The sequence below is a fragment of the Barbatula barbatula genome, assembly GCF_947034865.1.
Source record: "Barbatula barbatula genome assembly, chromosome: 11".
In the NCBI taxonomy this organism is placed as follows: Eukaryota; Metazoa; Chordata; class Actinopteri; order Cypriniformes; family Nemacheilidae; genus Barbatula; species Barbatula barbatula.
The window spans coordinates 16,721,972-16,741,799 of NC_136774.1; the positions used below are offsets into that span (position 1 = coordinate 16,721,972).

At 37.0% G+C, this 19,828-nt stretch overlaps 3 protein-coding genes across 4 annotated transcripts; 1 reads left to right on the plus strand and 2 right to left on the minus strand.

The window, feature by feature from the left end:
• Positions 1–155: 155 nt before the first annotated feature.
• Positions 156–4,661, plus strand: lrif1 (ligand dependent nuclear receptor interacting factor 1). Of its 2 annotated transcripts, XM_079466782.1 has the most exons (5): positions 246–299; positions 746–774; positions 951–2,667; positions 2,745–2,975; positions 3,253–4,661. In XM_079466782.1, the coding sequence occupies exons 3-5, from the start codon at positions 976–978 to the stop codon at positions 4,255–4,257; spliced, it is 2,928 nt and encodes a 975-aa protein (XP_079322908.1). In that variant the 5' UTR covers positions 246–299; positions 746–774; positions 951–975; the 3' UTR covers positions 4,258–4,661. The 2 variants fall into 2 exon arrangements, with proteins under 2 accessions (XP_079322907.1, XP_079322908.1); XM_079466781.1 differs by lacking the exon at positions 746–774 and having other exon boundaries at positions 156–299.
• A 1,575-nt stretch (positions 4,662–6,236) lies between these two features.
• On the minus strand, positions 6,237–11,814 carry LOC306900187 (tumor necrosis factor receptor superfamily member 5-like). The gene is made up of 9 exons (XM_079466947.1): positions 11,689–11,814; positions 11,342–11,431; positions 10,916–11,041; positions 10,152–10,307; positions 9,873–9,957; positions 8,350–8,519; positions 8,058–8,083; positions 7,824–7,879; positions 6,237–7,740 (listed from the first exon to the last, which is right to left on the minus strand). The coding sequence occupies exons 1-9, from the start codon at positions 11,756–11,758 to the stop codon at positions 7,686–7,688; spliced, it is 834 nt and encodes a 277-aa protein (XP_079323073.1). The 5' UTR covers positions 11,759–11,814; the 3' UTR covers positions 6,237–7,685.
• Positions 11,815–12,977: 1,163 nt separating this feature from the next.
• LOC306900507 (tumor necrosis factor receptor superfamily member 14-like) lies at positions 12,978–18,549 on the minus strand. Its single transcript, XM_079467556.1, has 12 exons — positions 18,422–18,549; positions 16,351–16,717; positions 15,863–15,988; positions 15,614–15,769; positions 15,004–15,091; positions 14,614–14,925; positions 14,340–14,386; positions 14,040–14,157; positions 13,616–13,725; positions 13,367–13,520; positions 13,179–13,229; positions 12,978–13,098 (listed from the first exon to the last, which is right to left on the minus strand). Exons 2-6 carry the CDS (start codon positions 16,481–16,483, stop codon positions 14,679–14,681), a joined length of 750 nt encoding a protein of 249 aa, XP_079323682.1. The 5' UTR covers positions 16,484–16,717; positions 18,422–18,549; the 3' UTR covers positions 12,978–13,098; positions 13,179–13,229; positions 13,367–13,520; positions 13,616–13,725; positions 14,040–14,157; positions 14,340–14,386; positions 14,614–14,678.
• Positions 18,550–19,828: the final 1,279 nt, after the last annotated feature.

Genomic DNA, 19,828 nt, shown 5'->3' on the forward strand with positions numbered 1-19,828 from the left:
ATTTGACATTTAAATTTATGTTAAAGCTTAGATTGAGAGATACTGTAATGTTTTTTCTATTTGGACTTTGTCCAATGTTTGGTCAATATTAAAATGACTTTATTCAACTAAGATTTTTCTTGCCTAGATGAACTATTTCAGCAACAGCGTCTTTTATTTTGAAACCTCGTATTTCCGGTTGCTGTATTTCATAAATCGTCAAGAGAGCTGTCTTGAAGTTGATGTAGAAAAGCTTAAAGAAACCTCGGATAAGCGTTCATTCCTGAGGTGTGATGTCTACGGATACTCGCGATGGAGGGGTACGTTTTTCTGCCTGCTTTATAAACATTTATAATCGTGATTTTTGAGGATCGTTGTAAGCTTCTCCAAGATGGCGCGCGTTTTGTATGTGTTAGTCGCGAGATCTTCAATACCTCAGAAAACGAAGATAATTATAACAAAACATATTTTTTTTTAATTCGAGTTGTTCTGGAAAGATGCACGAAAATAACGTGTGTTTCAGGTTCAGTTCAAATTGAGTTTTTTCGGTCTATGCTGAGCTGACAGATTATGAATAATAACTTGATTTATTTTGCACAGGATCAATAACTATTTTACGTTTTTAACTGCGTTTTGTGTTCTTTCGTTAACTGTATATTACCATTAATGTATTAAATTGTTATTGCTACTTAATATTTAAACAGTGCATATTTTAAACAAATTTATTCATCATGGCAGTCATATGACTCATATTTGTGTTTAATAGTTATAAAATGGACACTCAGTTTTCTGTAGGTAGGTAATATATTTTTCTGAGGCAAAATAATATCTAAAATGAAAATATTGGATCATATATTACTTAGCCCCTGCAGCTACTTGAATATGCTTGTGTATTAATTATTACAGATGAATTGCTGTACTTATTTATTATTACTATTTCATTATACTATAATTTTATCTTTATTTTCTAGGGGAACTGGAGTCTACTACCAAGCAATGCCTGCAGTGGGACCAGACGGAAGAAATGTCATGAAGTTGATTCCTGTTCAGAAAGTGAATGGACAGTTCTTTCAGACAGTATTTAATAAAGAAAGAGACAATGTGGAACTACAAGTGAAAGTCTGTTCAAACCCTGTCTTATCATCTGTTGCTGCCTCATCTCATTCACAGACTAGACTTCCATCCCTACAGCCTATAGCAGATGGACGATATGTCCTAAAAGCTCCACCGCAGGTCAGCACCTTATTAAACACACCAAAAGTTCAACACGGTGGAACAAAAATCCTACCCAGACCTTCAAAGCAGGTACACTTTTCTTCTGTAAAACCCACAATTTCTCAGAATGCACTACAGTTACCCCCTCAAACCAATGGACAGCCCATGGCAGTGGTCCAAAAGCTCCCTGTGACTGTGAAGTCACCTGTTCTCCCAAATGGCCATTGCCTTCAGATCCCTTCCTATGCTCATGTTCGAACTGTCCCAGCCTCTGCGCTCCCACCATCCATCAAAAGCCAGATATTGAACTCGGTGAGCCTCAACGCTGCCAACGAAAAACAACAGACGGTTGTTATGGTGTCTCCAGTGAATTCTGTGAAGCTAAACTCTGACCAACAAGCGTTTTCGCTTCCAAAGCCAAGTCAAATACAGAAGTCTCCACATCTGCCCGCAAACACTGGGACAAGATCACCTGTTTGTTCTCCAATCAATTCTAAAGCTAGTGAAAAAGTAAGCACTCCAATTAAATGGGTGGTCCAAGAGGAGTCTGGCACACCTGGTCCTTGCCTTGTACCTGCATCGTCAACACAATTGAATGCTATCGCCACAAAATCAGTCATGCATGTAGAATCGGTCACCAGCGCAAATAACATTGTGGTGAGCAAACCCACGCAGTCTCAGATCAGCCCAGAACAGATCACCCCAGGTGAGGACAACGCTCTTTTCATGTGCAATGGAAAGGTGTACTTTGTGGCCAAGAAAAATTCTGAGATCGCAAAGGATGTGATGGTCAGCGAAGGTGGGAGAAAAGGGTTTCACAGCGTCTCTCCAGCCCTGCCTGCTAGCTCTGCTCTGGGATCAAACTCTTCTAACGTTACAAAAGAGCTGGACCCTATAATAAAAGCGAGTGAAATCATTGATCTTTGTGATGATGAGGAGGAGAGTTCCACGTGCCTGGGAGGTTCGCCTGGTAATTTACCAACACAAAGTCAAACAGAGGCAGACGACAGCAGTGAAGATTCCAACGTAATATTTGTATCATATATTCCACCAAAGTCAGAGAATCTTGGTGGGGACAAGGACACAAATTGTGCTTCTCAAAATAAAAAAGATGAGACAGCATGTGGAGAGATGGAAATAAATGTCGTCTCGCAAAATGAAAGGGAAGAAACAGAGCACACGGAGATGGAAATAGATGTTGGTCAAGAAAATACTGTTCCCGAAGAGAATGATGCTCAGATGGAGGAGCAGGTTGAGGAATCTAGACCAGCTAAGAGGAACTTAAGTTCTTATTGTGAAAATGTAGCTATGGAGGGGGAAAGGCAATTGGAAAATGATATTTCACCAGTCAGCTTATTGGCAGATTCAACAAGTGCTGATGGAGCAGCACTTGGTGAAACCATCAATGACACGGAAGATGTGTCGGAACAGATCCATAACGTCTGTGTTCCAGCCACAGATAACACAGAAGAGGTACATTTTATCATAAAAGCTTTAAAACTACATGCCATCAAATAGGTCCTGTATTAATGAATTTTTTTATATTTTAGACCTTTGAAAATCCAGTTCATGATCGGACGGACCGACATAAGAGTGACTGCCAGCTAAGAATGGAATTCGGTGTCACTTCTGACATACGAATTTGTTTGCAAAAAATAAGATGGAGTGAAAAGGCAAACCCACAAGCAGAGAGGCTCATCATAAATAAACGAACATTAGACGGTCTGCGTAAAGTGATCCAGGAATCACATCTACAGTCAAAAATCCAGAAGATGATGCAGGTGAGTTACACAGTTATGCATCCATTTCCTGAAGAATCCCCTTATGAACACACAATAATCTTAAATCAGGTATTTAGATTGAGGTTTATTAAAACACTTAATTTACACATTTGTTATAAATCCAAATATTTGCAGTTAAATTGTTTTATTTGTAAAGATATTGTTTTTGTCTCAAACAAAAATAAAAAGTGACAAAATCTTAAAAAGAACTATGGCGTGGAAGAGAATGTTAACGCATTAATTACTGAACTGAATTGTTTAATCGATGTAATCGCAGGTGCCCTGCAAGAAGACAGAGGACAATGAATACTTGAATGAAGTTAAAAGAAATAAGCTGGAGCAGGATGTAAAAGATGTACATCAAGATAATTCATCACTCAGTACTACTAATATTTCACCTGCCTCTGAGTGCAAAGACGTCTCACAAGATGTCTCGGTTTTGCCCATGGAAAACCGTTTGATCTCACAGACTTGTCAAGGCGTTTCCTCATCTAGTTGTAATACTGGAGAAACAGTAGTATCTACAGCTAGTAAGGTTAATATACAATCTGAAATACGTCTTACTTCCTCATCTGAAAAAACACAAACCACTAGTCACACAGCGTCCCCTCCTTCCGTGCTAAGGAAGACACCAGTACGCTTGAAGAAAGGCAAGGTTTGCACTGCCTGTCCCTGTGGGACTGTGTTAGGAGTTACAGGGACAACGTCATCACTCCAACCACAAGAGACGCAACGTGCTGTTGTCGAGTCACACAAAGAGACTAGAAAAAGGTGTGTGCATAAAACACAGAGCTGCCATCCAATGGGTGATCACAGTTTTGTTAAGACAGCGGGCAAGAAAAAGAAAATCAGCCCACGTAAAAAGAAATCTCCTTCAAAGTCTTCATGTGGAAATTCACAAAGCATCCTCTCTCCTGATTGTTCAGTGAGTAGTACATCATTGCTAAATGCTTCTTCATCCAACCTGCAGGAGAGCAATAAGGAGATTGCTCTGTTCTCAAATGAATCTGAATGCAGTATTTTAACAAATATCCCCACAAAGACTGAAACCTCAGAGCAAGACACCAGCCAGACGGAAGTAGCATTAAAGGACACTAGCATGCCATCTTCTAATCAACAACAGGATTCCACCCTAGACGAATTGCCAACCCAAGACTTGTACTCAATGGAAGTGCTGGATGCTGAGGAGATAAAACGTCACGAGAGAATCAAACGACTGAAGAATCTTCTAAGGCAAAAGGAGGCTGCGCTGGAGAGAATGCGACATAGCATGAACATTTAGTCATATCTGTTTTTATTTTAAAGACTTTGACTGTACACTGTATTACAGTCGACTGTATAAGAAATGTGTATAGTTTGCACAGCATCTTTATTTGTTCTTAACTTTTACATTTTTAATATGTAAAGCTGATTGAAGTGTCATATTTTATTAAATTCCTGAGTACTTAAAAGTATGTTAACTGTGTATTTAAGCAACACTAGATGTGATCTGTGTTTGTGTCATCTTTATGATTGTATGTTTGATTTTAGGTGCCTTTATTAATACTTTATTCCTGTCTTTCTGTAGTTAACTTTATACTACATTCTACTTTTTAAGCTCAAGAAATAAAAGTCAGTCAATAAAATGCATAAAACTGTTTTATTTTGAAGGCTTTTCAAAATTAAACAATATATTATAATATTGTGATATGTTGCATATATTGTGTTTTTTATCTACTGCCTTTGTACTGGATGAAAATTTTCAACAATATTCTACATCAGTCCAGTGTTTACTAAAAAGAATAGGCTTTAATATGTTTAATGAAGGTTGTGAGGGATGCGCCTGTATGAAAGTCAAGGAACGGTGAAAATGCATCGACGTACGTTTTGAAGGCTCCACGAGGGGTCGCTCAATCTCCATCTAAAACGCATTGGCAGTTTCGAGTCAATAGGGTAGCGACAAGCTTAATGTGCGCAGCCACCGGTATCAAGTAGTCCCTGTCAGTACGACACCTTTCAGTACCAAGTGTAGGAAAACTATGACGTTTTCTAATACGTAATTAAGCTCATGCTCAGAACGGATCGTGTACTGACATGGTTACTCATGGTTATTAATGCCGCGGCATCCGGTAAACATGCGCACTTCAATACCGCATACTGACACGCTGAAAACAGTTGATTAATAATTTGCTATTATCGTAAGGCTAGGGTTGGGGTAGGTATAGGCGTTAGCTAATTTAATTTGTTGTAATTTTATGGCGAGCTTTTCCACCACTTCCGGTGTAATGCCGGTTGTAGCGAGAAGGGTCGAGAAAGGTCTGTCTGCTGGCCAGATGCACTGTCAGCGGCGCATGCGCACTCCGACACATGCAGTCTCAGCAGCGCATGCGCACTCCAACAAATGCGTTATTAGACACGTTTGTGAATCAAATGGACCTACAGGCCAATTGTAAGTATATTTATTCAATATTCAATTTATTTATTCTCATACAATATTAAGTCGAAGTGAAAGTGTTGTTTTAACTATATTCAATTCGAACAAGATTAAGTCGAAGTAAAAGTGTTATTATGAATTATTTGACAAATGTAATCGAAATGTCTTTAACATTATCAGACGAATGTTGTAAGTATATTGATTTCATTCATACAGTATTAGATAGATGTAAAAGTATTGTTTTAATATATAAGATAATGTTTTCGAAAACTAACTTCATCCTTATAATCAATGATACCAGAAATATCGCATCTATGATAGGCCTACTTGGGTAACGATACCTGTTCTTCATACAGTAGTTTATTGAAGAACTAACGTTATCTAAAATTAATTTTGTAGCGTTGCTTGAAAACTAAATATTCAGATTATTCGGATTATTTATATATTCAACCTTGTGCATACAGTAGGTATATATATATTTCTACACAGCAATTATTATTTACGTATTTGTTTTTTGCATTTTTGACAGGGGCATTGCACATAGGATAAAACCCGTAAAATGGACCTAAAGGTATCTATCCATCCATCCATCTAAATCGTATCCTATCGTCCATTTATCTATCACATCCATCTCTTTAAGTCTTATGTATCTATCTTTCTATGAAATTCTGCTTATTCCCTCCTTTAATTATATTTAAGGGTTTTCCAGACTAAAACTACAACTTCTTGCTATTGGCCGCGTTCGCTTTCATTTCAGTTTAATGTTATATTTGTTTATTTTTCCTTATTGTTTAAGATCATGTTAATGGTTTCATAATGGTTAAATGATTTCAAATGAAAGCCAGGGTGTATTAATCATCAATCTTTATTTATACACAAGATTACAAAACATACAAACAACAGTGTAAACACAATATTCATGCTTGCTAAAGGATTACATTATTTAAACGTGAATAATAATGTTTCAGGGTTGGTCAAGCATAAACCAGTGGTCAAATCACTGTAACATACATCAGTAAAAAGTCAATAGGTCTCCATTAGTGTTTCCATTGAGTGTCCTGTGTTAAATCAGATTAAATCTGTGATAACTGAGTTAATGCTACTGATAGGGTGAGGCTCGCTGCGCTGGGTTATTTTTCTCCTCTGGGCAAACAGGCCCTGCACACTGTAGAAGTTTGCAAACATGCCATATTATACAGCAATGTTGACAAAAAATACATGGAAACCCTTGAAATGTCTTTATGTAAATAATAAAAACGTATTTGATAACAAAATATAAAATCTAATCGAGGCTAGACAATACAACAGCAAAGCAAAAATGTTGTTAATAATCTTCTTTAATGCTGTAGTTTTACGATTTAAAATGTTGGTCGTTAATGGTTTAACAGGAATATTAGAATCACACTAAACACATCATTACTGTATCAAAAAAATGCTGTATCAAAACAAATACGGTATCAAAAGATTAGAGAAAGTATTGTAAAACAGAGTTCAACATAAAGCTTAAAGGAATATTTCACCCAAAAATTCTGTCATCATCACTCACCCTTGTGTTATTCGAAATTTAGTAATTTCTTAGTTCTGCTGATGACAGAGAAAGATATTTGGAAGAATGTCACATAGTAACCAAACAGATCTCATCCCCCATTTACTGCCATAAAAGAGAAAATAAATACTATGTAAATGAGGGTGAGATCTGTTTAGTTCCTGGCATTCTTCGTTTGTGTTTAGCAGAACAAGGAAATCGACAAAGGTTTGGAACAATCTGAGGGTGAGTAAATTATGAAATCATTTTCATTTTTGGGTGAACTATGCCTTTAATATAACTTGCTATATATAGCTAAACATTAGAGAGCTGGTAGAGGATGGTGCTGGTGATTTAATGACAGTGTGATTTAATGTTTTCTACATAAAATCATCCTACAAATTATTCTGTGAACATTGATATATTTAACATTTAATGAGGCATGTCAAAATTTAAATAATAGCCAAATTAGTTGTTAAAATCAAACTTTGATTAGATGATGAGACTGCCTGGCTCACACATTTTTAATGTTACTTTTAATGCAGTCTTATTCGTTGTGAAATCAGCAATAAAGATGTCTGTCTATAAACAAAATTGAGATTGTTATTTTGTGACGTAATGTGTATTCCACAGTTGGTGGTATTATGATGCTGTTGTTTGTTTGCCCTCCTTAAATCAGTCTTGTGGGGTTAAAACTGGTAAAAGAAAACATTTTTCAGGAGGTCCTAAAGCTTCTCCACCACGTCAAGGTCACAGCACAAGGAGAAGATTGTCATGTTGGAAGAAATGACGGTTTGTGCCTCTCTGTACTTGTGAAGGTTTCATCTCTGTGAACCCCCAAAAAATATATATGAGGATACTTATAACACTGTGGCTTCTTCATAACTAGTGTGAAGACAGTTTGACTTACGATATCCGTTGTGTTGTACCGGCTTCGCAACCTTCGTTTGTTTCCTCTACAGGATGCTGTTAGAGCATAACACCAAAAAAATTATTAAAACTGTCCTGATATATAAATCAAAAGAGCTAATTTATTAAAAATTAACAAAATTAAACACCATAGGTGTAACACACAATATTTAATAGTAAAATACAAAACCTAAATACAACTGCCGCTTTTTAAATCTTTTTAAAAGGGACTTACTTTCAGTACACTACGTGTAGAAGAACCTGTAAAACATAAAGAGAAAAAAAGTTACCTGAAAATTTAAATGTTATAGCATATTTCTATTTCAAAGGTAACCTGAATTTCTTCACTGTTTCTTTGCAAACTCTCTCTTCAAATCTCATTTACTTTATTTAACGGATTTCTGCATAAGCATGATGTCTTACGTTTTGGAAGTTATTATTATTATTCAAACCTTTAATTATTTGTATCACTATCAATAATCACCAGTTATGAATGAGAAATCCCATTGAATCCAGCATGTACTCACTTGCAATCTGCTGCTTTATCTGTGATCTTGTGCAGTAGATTATGGCTATAAATACAGCTACAGATGCAGATGCAGCTGCTATTAAACCGTATCTGCTCCGTTTCTTCTGTTTGCATGTGACATCTTTTATAGAGCTGCCTTCTGTCTCAATATCATTATTGGCTGCACAACTGACGTAAAAAATAACACAGTATAAATATACCACAAATGAAATGCAAATAAAATGGGGCACAAACAACATCCAGCATAACATATAACGCGAGACAAAAAAACAATAATGTACACTAACCCTCTCTCTTTCTCTCAACAGGTAGTGGTTAGGGCTGGGCGGTATACCGAGTTGGAGGGATATATCGATATGTTTACCCAACGCGATGCGGGATTAGCCTATATCGTTCATATCGATATGGTTTGATGCCGTGCACGTGCTCGCTCTGCGCGAACTAGATCGCGCCCGCTTGCCTGCTCCAGCACACAAGGTAGCATGTGACATGGAGGAACACGTGCCGCCAGTCACCACTACAGAAAACTTACTGGTTAGTAAAAAAAAGAATGGTTCACTCATTTAGAGATGATTTGGATTTAATAGTTCCGATGAGAAGCAAAAACAGCCAATCTGCAGGGAATGTAATAACTCCGTTGTATCAAAATGTGGAAGCACATCAAATCTCTTCCACCACTTACAAAATTACCATAAAGTGCAGTAAGATGAGTGTTTACAACTTCGTTCTACAAATTCGGCCACGAAGACCACGCAACTCAAAACATCTGTCCCGAAACAAAGCTCTCTGGAAGCTTTACGAAAAGAAAAGTCGCAAGTGGTGCCATATAACTAAGGCGGTAGCTTATCACATTGCTAAAGACATGGTTCCTATTGCAACTGTGGAACAAGAAGGTTTTAAAACGCTGCTAAAAACCATTGACCCAAGATACCAGTTACGTAGTCGCAAGTACTTTGCAACGGAAGCTCTGACGCAGACGGAAGCTTTCCGAGCGGCTCGCAAGTGTCTCATTTCGCGCTAACATCCGATTTATGGTCAAGCAGGACATGCGAGCCATATACGAGTTTGACAGTTAATTTTCTTGAAGATTGGGAAATGAAAACTGCGTGTGCTGTATTTTATTTATCAAATATTTTATATAATTTAAAATATGTTGTGAAGCTGTTTATTTGTAAACAGGGAGGGGAAACCCTGTATTTGCATTTTATTTTGCTCAAAAACTGTTAAAATGAAGGTTTAATAAAGGCTTTGATTTTCGAGTAACCATTTATTCCTTTTGGTAAAAAATACCGGATATATATCGTATACCGCTATTCCTCCTAAAAATACTGAGATATGAATTTTTGGCCATATCGCCCAGCCCTAGTAGTGGTCTAGCTTTTGTTGAAACTAGTAACTTTTTATAAGCACCTATTGTATTATTGCTCCTGTATGACATAATGCTTACTGCTCTCTGATCTCTTTGTAAGTCGCTTTGGATAAAAAAGCGTCTGCTTAAAATAAATGTAAATGTATACATACACTGTCCAGCTTGTGCAGTTTACACCTGTTGGAGAATAAAAGCCAGGAGGACAGTTCTCACACACTGTATCTGCTGTCTTTGTTCCTGTAAGCATTACGGAGAAGTTTTTTAAAAACGAACAATAACAAGTACAATACAGTTTTCACTGTAACCCCATGGAAAGTACCCTTTTTTGTTCCACATTAATAACAGATTTGGAACAAGTTAAATACATTTTTATTTAAGTGAGCCACTCCTTAAATATAACCAAATTATTTTTAAGTATTCTGAAACAAGACCTGGTGTTTTTATTTCTTGTCCTGGTTTGCATGCACTGTGCTTAAGTGCATGTTGGCACTGTGAATTGGTGAAATCAATACAGTGATATCCATCAAGCACATCACAGACGGCGTCTTCTATTGTAGTACACAGACTCTGAATGTGGAGGCCTTTCCCTGAAAAAGCACATTAAGGATCAATTACAGTACATGTAGCCACTAGTGTAAAATTAAGCCCCATTCGCACAAGATTAGTATTACACGTGGACGTCTAATCATTTGTAATAATTGCAGAGGTTGTCTGTGATCTTGATACGGTGCGAATCAGTCATGTGTCATCTGCAAAGTAGAAATTCCCATACTTTGAGCAACATAGAGGTCCAGAGCATCTCTGTGATTTGGCCGGCTCATGTATCCTTTTTAAAGGGTTTTATCCACCATTTACGAATAATAAAGGCTGTGTTGAAGTGTTTTGATATTATTTTGGATCCTGGGTCATATCCATGGCCGGGGGTGTATCCCGTTTTTGTTATTTCTCATGGAAACTCTCGTAACGTTCGAGACCTGCGATCAGTGATCTTCTGTCCGGTCCGCAACGCTGACAGGTACGGTCATATATCATTGTACGCCATACATTATAGGCTTTACAAACTATACGCAAAGCCATGCCATCACACCCGGGCAAGATGGGAGGTCATTTCTAATTCACACAAGGTCCCTAGATAATAGTATTCCCTTGCGAATAGGGCTTTTAAAAATATTCTTAAGATATGGAAAAAGCGTACTTTCACTACAGTGTTTGCATATGGAGCAATTATAAAGACCATTTGGTTTATCCATGAACTTTCCACGTGAACATGGAATGCAGGTTGTGCTAAAATCTTCAAGGCAGTCACGATGAACCACTGACCCTACAAAAATCACAGAAGAAATTTAGTGTGAAACTCCGTGGAGGTCAACAGCAGGAGAAACAAAGGTCACAGTGCGTAAAATGTCTATGTTCCTTGTTTTGAAAATACAATGTGCATTTAATCGAATCATTATCGTCTTTACGGGTGTGTCGCAAGTAGGGGAAACCCGACTGAGTGTACACACATTGCATTTGCACAGGGCCCGAGATTCTGTACGCTCCTTCGTCTTTGTAGGTATATTACACGTCGGCCAAGAACACGCTGAATGACTGTTTTATTGTGTGTGTATTATTTGCCTACCTATATTGCACATCGGACAACATTCCTCTCGAGCTGATTTATATTCACTTGGGCCACAAGCATTTCCAAACGCGACCATGCTATAAAGAACTGCGGAGAAACGCGAAAAGCCATTATAAATTGCGTAAATCACATATAATCAACATTCCATATAACACGTACTGTGATAGATTTGTTGGATAAACTGGTATGGTTAACAACATGAGAGGTTTCTGTGCTATTTGCGCTTATAGCAAGTTTCACTTTTACACTCCGACATTTTGTTTAGAACTCGCAACATTGCTTTGTTGCTTCGTTGCTTCAAGTTTCCGTCCACACCACAATCCGAACCATGTCATCGAACTTACCAGTTAACGTCGAGGAAACAAACCGAAGTCCGACAAACCTCGATTTCATTATGATTTGTTTTAAAGACATTCATTCCCAACGTTTCCGCCCTCCGCCATTTTAAGAATGTCAAAATACTCGGAAGTGATCTACTTGCAATGTGTACAAATAAAAACTCGATCAGTTTATTACAGTATCCAATAAATAGTTCTAAGAGCAACGGAACTCTATTAAACACTTTATTGAAAATGTTTTGTAAAATATGAGAATACATGTTTATCCAGGTTTTCTTTTGTTAGAATCAGATAAGACTGCTGCCCTGGTCAGTTTATTTTTAGAATTACACTAACTGCTGAACTATCCAGCTTTCAAACAATGGCCAGCCCCATTTACTGCACATCACCCCAATCGAATTCTGCTTATAAACTGCATCCTATCGGTTTCACTGGCCACTGTGCATTAGACAGGTTGCGCAGTAATGTGAACCTAACCGAAAGACTCGCAGGCCTTTTAATGATTGATGACAGACAGGACTTCTGTGTCTCGAGCAGCGTTGCACTTTTCCCGTTCACAGTAACGCAACTGCAGCATCTTGTCAATGTACATAGACTTCATCACGTGACTATAGCCTAGGGCCTCCATCCTGAAAAGGCGCGTGCACACGAGCTGTGTCTCGTTTCTCAAGGCTGCGTCCTTGTGTCCTCCAGAGGATCATCCTCTTAAGGATGCGGTATACAGAGGATTCTCAATTTAATTAAACGATACGTACTTCGTAGGACATACTGACAGAAGAGGAGACAGGAAGTACCATGTTGCTATGACAACACGTTGTCACAGGAAGTACCATGTAGCTATGACAAGACGTTGCCACTCTGCGCACCGTCCAATTAATTACAATTATTTCTACATGATTTGATGAGGTAAAAAGTTGGTTCCGTTCTACCCTAAACAATGCAAAATGAGTTAAACAAATGTACAAAAATTGCTTTACTGATTTAAAAGTAGCTTAACACGTGTAAACGTATTTACAAAAAGACCCTGCAGGAAATACTGAAGGAGAAATCCTGCACACCTGCATATTCCTGAAGGATCCCACAGGATTTTCGTGATCATTTTCCTACCGGAAACACAAGGGGCTCCTGAATGAACCCTACATGACTCCTGCAGGAATCCTACTGTACAGCAAAAGCTAAAATGTTCAGTTCCTACAGGACTTCTAATGAACTAATTATGTTTACTCATCCTGTTGGACTACTGAAGGGTTCCCCGTGAACATATAATGTATGACAAAGTTAAATGCCAACAAAAATGTTAATTATTCATTATTTATTTATTTAAAAGAGCATGGAATGATGAGACTAGTATGAAGAAAATGAACACACTGAACAGAACATGGCCTATCATTCTGCAGAAAGCAATTTCTCTGGATTCTAGAAAAAGAGAGACAAAAATAAGCTATTAAAACATTATATAAATAATACATATTGTGTTGTAGTGAATTTGCCCTCACCTCTTATTTCCACTCAGTGTTGCAGTGTAAACAGTGTCCTTCTTATGTTGCCTGAGAAATATGAGTATACAGTAGATATATAAATGCTCAAATATAAGTTACTGTAAATATAAGAACAGTAAATGATTATTTTACAGATTAGTTTATATTTGAAACAAAATGAGTTATATAAAAAAAAAATATTTTACTTTTTTTATTTCTTCTGGACTTGATGGTGGGCTGTTTTCTGGACTAAATATTATTTTCCTTTTTATTGCTCTCTTTCAGGCGGCTTGCACTCCTCTTTTTGCCTTCTCTCTGACTCCATATGATTTATATGTTTCCGTAGCTTGTCCTCCTTTTCTGTTAAGAAATCTTGTGTATCTCAGTATTTCATCTACACTACACCATTGTTTTAGGGTGTCTTTTACATGTTCAAATAATTTAGTTTTACTTACCCGATTCACCAATAGACGGCGTAGTGCACTCTTCTTGCTCCAGAACTTACAGCGTTTGACGCGTTTCCTCGAGTGCGTGCGCAAGTAACAAAGTAACCCAGCAATGGACCCTTAAAGCAACAAAGCTTACTTAAAAGATTTACTTATTCAGATTTTCATTCAGTCCTACAGGATATCTGCAGGATCTCTGCAAATTTAACCAAAATCCTGCAGGATTCGTGTAGGCTGTTTTATACACATGCCTGCTAAGATTAAAAAGCATGACACGACTTTGTAAACTGTCAATATTTAAACACCACATATTTGATTGAATGTGTAGTTGGCCAAAGACAAAGATTTGTGGCAATGAAGGATACACCTCATGTGTCCTACGAATTCTCATGAAAGTAGGTCGCGTTAGAAGGGTGAATACGAAGTGTCCTACCTGCTTTTATGAAACGAGACAGGTGCCTCCGGAGTATGCAGCCTTCCGAATCGAGACAGCTAATCGGTGACCTCTGTATGTTGTGCAATGTTTATACATCAGGCTCCACTAACAGGAACTGTTGGGATTGTAATGTTTTATTTCTGATGCATTGGTGCGCAGTGGAAGAACAAAGTAATATAGGTAAAAACTGTGTACAAAATTCAGGCATTAATTCTTAAATACATTTAGATTGTATTGGTATAATTTTAATTGTTTATGTTAAGCAGTTGTAATCAAAACAATAAAATGTCTACAAACCATCCACAGCTGAGGGTTTTCCTGGAACAGGGTTTGGAATCCACAGACTTTGTTTAAAGATGATGATACACATGTAAACAAGACAAATAGTGTCAGATGTCTCTACCATGGAAAGATGACTGCTTATTCAAAAAAAAAGTGTCACTTAGTTCTCTGTAAAAGGTAGTTTCAGTTCAAATGAAATATGATTTAAGTCAGGGCACGACATCAATAAACATTGCATTAGCCTAATACAGAACTGCAAATAAGACAGAATAACAGGTATAATATTTACATAGTGGTTCTTAATCATTCTCTGACACCGGAGTCATGGCATAATTCTAAAATAAAAAAAACATATTAGTATTTAAATGTTAAAATACTATTTGATATAATTTTATAAAGGAGTTTACTTCTTACGTTTGTGAAAGTGTTGCGTATAACATTTTTACGTTTCAATATACAATATAGGACTATACATAAAGTAATAATAGCAGGAATCAAAAGAACAAGTCCAACTATAAGAGCAACTGAAGTAGATTTCTGACATTCAGCATCAGCTGACGTCATTCCTGCTTTTATTTCTGTAAGCCCCATAAGGTCACATCTGAAAATTAAAGCAAATAAATATTTGCAGTCCTATGCGAATGAAATTTGCATTGACATTTACACATTAACCACTTACTTTGTATGTGGTTGGCAGGCCAATAAAGTGCCATTTGAGTAAGTGCCGTCTGAACAGTTTGCACATATAGTGTCGCCATAGGGTGTTCCTGTAAAATATTAAAATTTTGAATGTACAAATTGAAATGTAAATATAGAAGTTATTCAGTCACTAGTATACAGTGTCATTAATGGTAGGGATAAAGGATAAATTATCGGCCGATAAATGGACATTTTTAACGTTATCGGCCTATAATACATTTTAGGCCAACATTATAGCCAATAAATCATTTCCTCTGGTTAAACTTCTTCAGCTGCACGCTGCTCAGTTAAAATACTCTACAGTACTGTCTAACTGTCGTGATCATTCACTTACTGGTATTAGCAAAACATTGTTGATGTAGGTACAGTATGTAGGAACCATAGAATACTGTTTGAATCAGACTGCTGTCTGAATGCTTTCTGTCTTGTGACCTGTTAGACCGATATATCGGTTATCAGCCAAAATCTACATATCGGTGCATCCCTTATTAGTGATACTATTTGGATGGCTCTTAAATACAACAGAACTAATACAAGAATATTGCTTGTGTAACTAAGTTACAGTAATTTCTGGTATGGCACACACTTACCTGGTTGTTTAATATATTGCCCAGGGCTACATTTCGAGTGTTTCACAGCTGATGTACAGCTGTGTTTATTTTGGTCAATGCAATAAAATCCTTCCTGTGGCTCACAAATGATATCAGCAGTATATGTGCAGGCCTTTCTTTCTCTTAGTCCTTTCACTTTGGATAAAAAACATTTTTTTAAATCTGAAATGTAAGCTTACTACAGTTATGACACTTCTTTATCATTAGTTTATGCTTTTATGCACTTACCTGCGTTACACACAGAGCAGGGAAAGCACTTCATAAGGCCATTGGGTTTATCAGTAAATGTTGAATCAAGGCATGGAACGCACGTTGTACTGGTATCCACAGTGCAATGCCAATAAACATGGTTTCCTAATAAATACAAATAAATAATTGTTACCCTAAGACATAATTTATCCTCAAGCTTGGTTATGCAAACATTCACATGGCCCCTTTTTTCAAACGTAATTTTCCCAATGTGACCATCATCTGCTGATTTGACAATACAAGTTACAGCAATACAAAGTAGTTACAAGAGTTACATTATTTTCAACATCATAACTAGTAGGCTAATCTACAGCATCAAGTAATCGATCAATGCAGAGCAATTTATTTGCTTTATAAAACCTCAATACAATACAAAATTAAAGACATGGCCCCTAAGGACTTGCATTTTATAGTAAAAGTAAATTAACAGCAAACTTTCTGAGAGGATGTGAAATTTCATACTGTACCAGGAGCACACATAGGGCAGCATTCTCCTTCAATCTCATATTCAGCACGAGCACAGGCCCAGACACACAGTTCAAAGTTCATAGAAACAATAGCAGCAATGGATAAAACTATCTTTAACAGGAACATGTTCATATAAAGCCAACTCAGAATTATTTAGCAAACGTTTCTCCCTCAGACTTCATGAATGCACTTTTTTAAATTATTGGTTTAGTGTGCAAATCTTTTGCATTCTCTGTTTGTCAGTCTGGTTTCTTTCAGATCATCAGCTCGATCTGGATGAAGTCTTTAGATGCTTTGCTGAAACACTCTTCCGAACTTTTCCTCAGATATGGCATGTTTCTTTAGAGTAAGATAATCAGCTGGATTCTGTAAAGAGTTGGAAAGTTTACAGTTAATGCGCTACACCATTAGAAAAGTATGGCATTACAACTGTGACTGTCAGTGACTAAATTGTGGTGATATTGTTAGATATTGTTATTGTTATGCCCCGTTTCAGAAACATCATTAGTCCAAAAAAGATCATACATTAAAACTAGGCAGCAAATTAATAAGTATTATTTATCATAGAGAAACTTTCACTGCAGCAGTGTTATTCCTGCCTTGTAAATGTGTTCCGATTCAATAATCTTTTTCATAATGATCAGAAACAGAAAAGTGAATTGCGCTGATACTCGCGAGAAGTCAATCAAACTGATGATGCTTTCCATGGTCCACATTTAGAGTTTTAGTAAGAATTGAAAATATTTGATGTGTTCCTAACGACAAATGCTAGTAGAGGCTATTACAATGCATTAAGCCATACAGCAATTTAGGGCAAGGATATATATCCATGTATTATATAAATGGATATAAAACATGGATTTAATTAGTTAAAACAGAAGGAATTAGTTAAAAGACGGAACCATCTTTGAAAACCATGTTTCATTCCATGTTCGCCTTTGCTTCTGGCAATTTCGTCGAATCTGCCGCCGTCTGACATCTGCCCTGAAATCGAGTAAAATCCACACCATGCATGTGCATGCCCCCAGATAACACGATCCCCTGTTGATCCATTACAGGCTGCAGACGGGTCAAAAGGGATTATGAGATTTCAGAGATGCTCATGTTTGCTAGACATTCGCTTAGTCTCACGTGTAATCAGATTTCATTAGGCTGTAGAAATATTATTAGGGAGGCACATTTTAGCCATTTATATGTAAAAAAAACGGCCGAACAAGACTTTTGTATTTAACAAATAACTGACGCCAGCTAGCTGTTACTTTCTTTACTATCTTTCTTTAGATATTGAGCAGTAGTTTATGGTTTATTTTGACGTGGCGGTGGTTAATACTTTCTCAGTAACAGTGTGTTTTAGCTGTTCTACATAGCCTAGTGTCTAAAGAAAGTAAATGTATGACTTTTCGTCCTCTAAATCTTTTTTTCATTAGGAAGATTGACTATTCTTGTTTGTACTTGTTGATGATTATTTAATGTAATTTATTCAAAGTGACATTGAAATTGGGAAGAAATATCTGGATAATTTTGATTGTTTTGCTATTCTATTTACTGAAGAAAAGTTTGCAGTTTCAAATGTGTAGTGTGTGTTGGCTATCCCTGAGAGCAGACGTCTTAGAGATGTAGGGCAGATGAGCAAACAGCAGGTATCAGATGTCCTGCACCAGATCGCGTGCTTTCAGGGTAGGTTTACGTGACTCATTGCATATGACATTTTTAGGTCCTTTTATCAGAAAGAGAACGTGAAAGTATTTATCTAGCTTTTAATGTAAACGACATACCAAAATGTCTTGAGGTCATATGATAATTTATTGTGAGAAATACAAGGAACAGTGAGGTTATATTTGAATTTAGATCTGATATGTTACTTTTGTTTCAATACCACAATTAGTAGCCTATTTGTTTCGATGTAACTGCCACCATTACACTTCCGCATTACCAGAGATCTGCAGTCGAGTGCGAGTTGTCGCAGTCTCTTGGACTAACACTGGTAAAGAATCATCGAGCTAGACAGACGCAACACGTAATCCTACCTTTAGTTCATTGAAATACGAATTCTCTAAAGATGAAAACTACCTCTGCAATCTGACTTCAGTTTGCAATCGGCAAAGCAGACTTGTGAAGTTGTTGTGACGTGTCGTCCGCAAACGAGTCTCTTTGTAGCGAACAAGAAGAGTCGAATCTTTAGCCAAGGTAAGGGCGGCACTTATTGGGAGGATGGGAATTATGATTCACTTGAGTGATTCGTTCTTTTTCATTTCGTTTACCAAAATGATTCGTTCAGTGACCATTTCTATAATACGCCAGCGGGACACGCCAGGTTCAGCGGAGTAAGTTGGTTTTGTTTTCGATATTCCCGACACATTCAGCAATTAAACGCTAATAACTACAAAACGACTTTCCCCCAAAATTTCAAAATAGTATTACCTCCAAGAGACCAAACTTGGTAAAGTTTCACAACCCTTTTTAAGATGGTTTTCGCTCTAAATGATAAGGCCTGCCCCGCAAAAGCTGTCGCAATGTGAAATACGCCGGGAGAGCTCGATCTTTGCGGAGCTGTGAGTAAGGGATCATAGGGAAAGTGCAAATTGTCTCCGTTTTTGTAAAGCCCGGTGGGTATTTTTGTAATAGCTTTTTTGTTACAGGACATACAGACATGAGGAGAGTGCCATTCAATAAAGGGTGACAGTGGGCATCTTTCACAACCCCTCTTTTTACCCCTACTAGTGAAAAGGGGAATTTCACATCCAAAACTAACATTCTTTTTGTAATAGCTTTGTCCAGCAGGCAGTGTTGGGCAAGTTACTCTGAAAAAGTAATTAATTACTAATTACATATTTAATAGTGTAATTAGATTACTGAACAAATAACTCTCTCCAAAAAGTAATTAATGACTCATCACTAGTTACTTTATATATTCTAAATCAACCTTGATTGGTTATTGATTCAAGGACAGACATGAAACGGGTCTTAATTCATTCAAATAAATAATATAAAACTATATAAAGTGTTACAAAGTATAACAAATTTGTGAATTGTATATTAAAGCATTTTAAAGTTAGATATTTGAATAATGATGTCAATTCCACTATTGCACACACACACATAAATATTACACAAAGAAATTAGTTTAATGACATCAAAAGTAACTGTAATTAGATTACACAAAATATAAGAGTAATCCCTTACCTTAATTTAATTACTTTTCCCTTGAAAATGTAAAGTAACTAATTACTTAGTAACTAGTTACTCCCAACACTGTCAGCAGGTAGACAGAGGTATATAAGCAGTGCCATTCATTAGAAAAGGACACTGGGCATCTTTCACCACCTTTCATTTTACTGGGAAATGGGATTGCATCTTCAAAACTAACATTCTTTTTGTAATAGCTTTGTTCAGCAGGTAGACAGACCTATATAACCAGGGTCATTGTGTAGAGGGGGGCAGTCGGCATCTTTCACAATCTTTCAGTGAGGTAGAGAG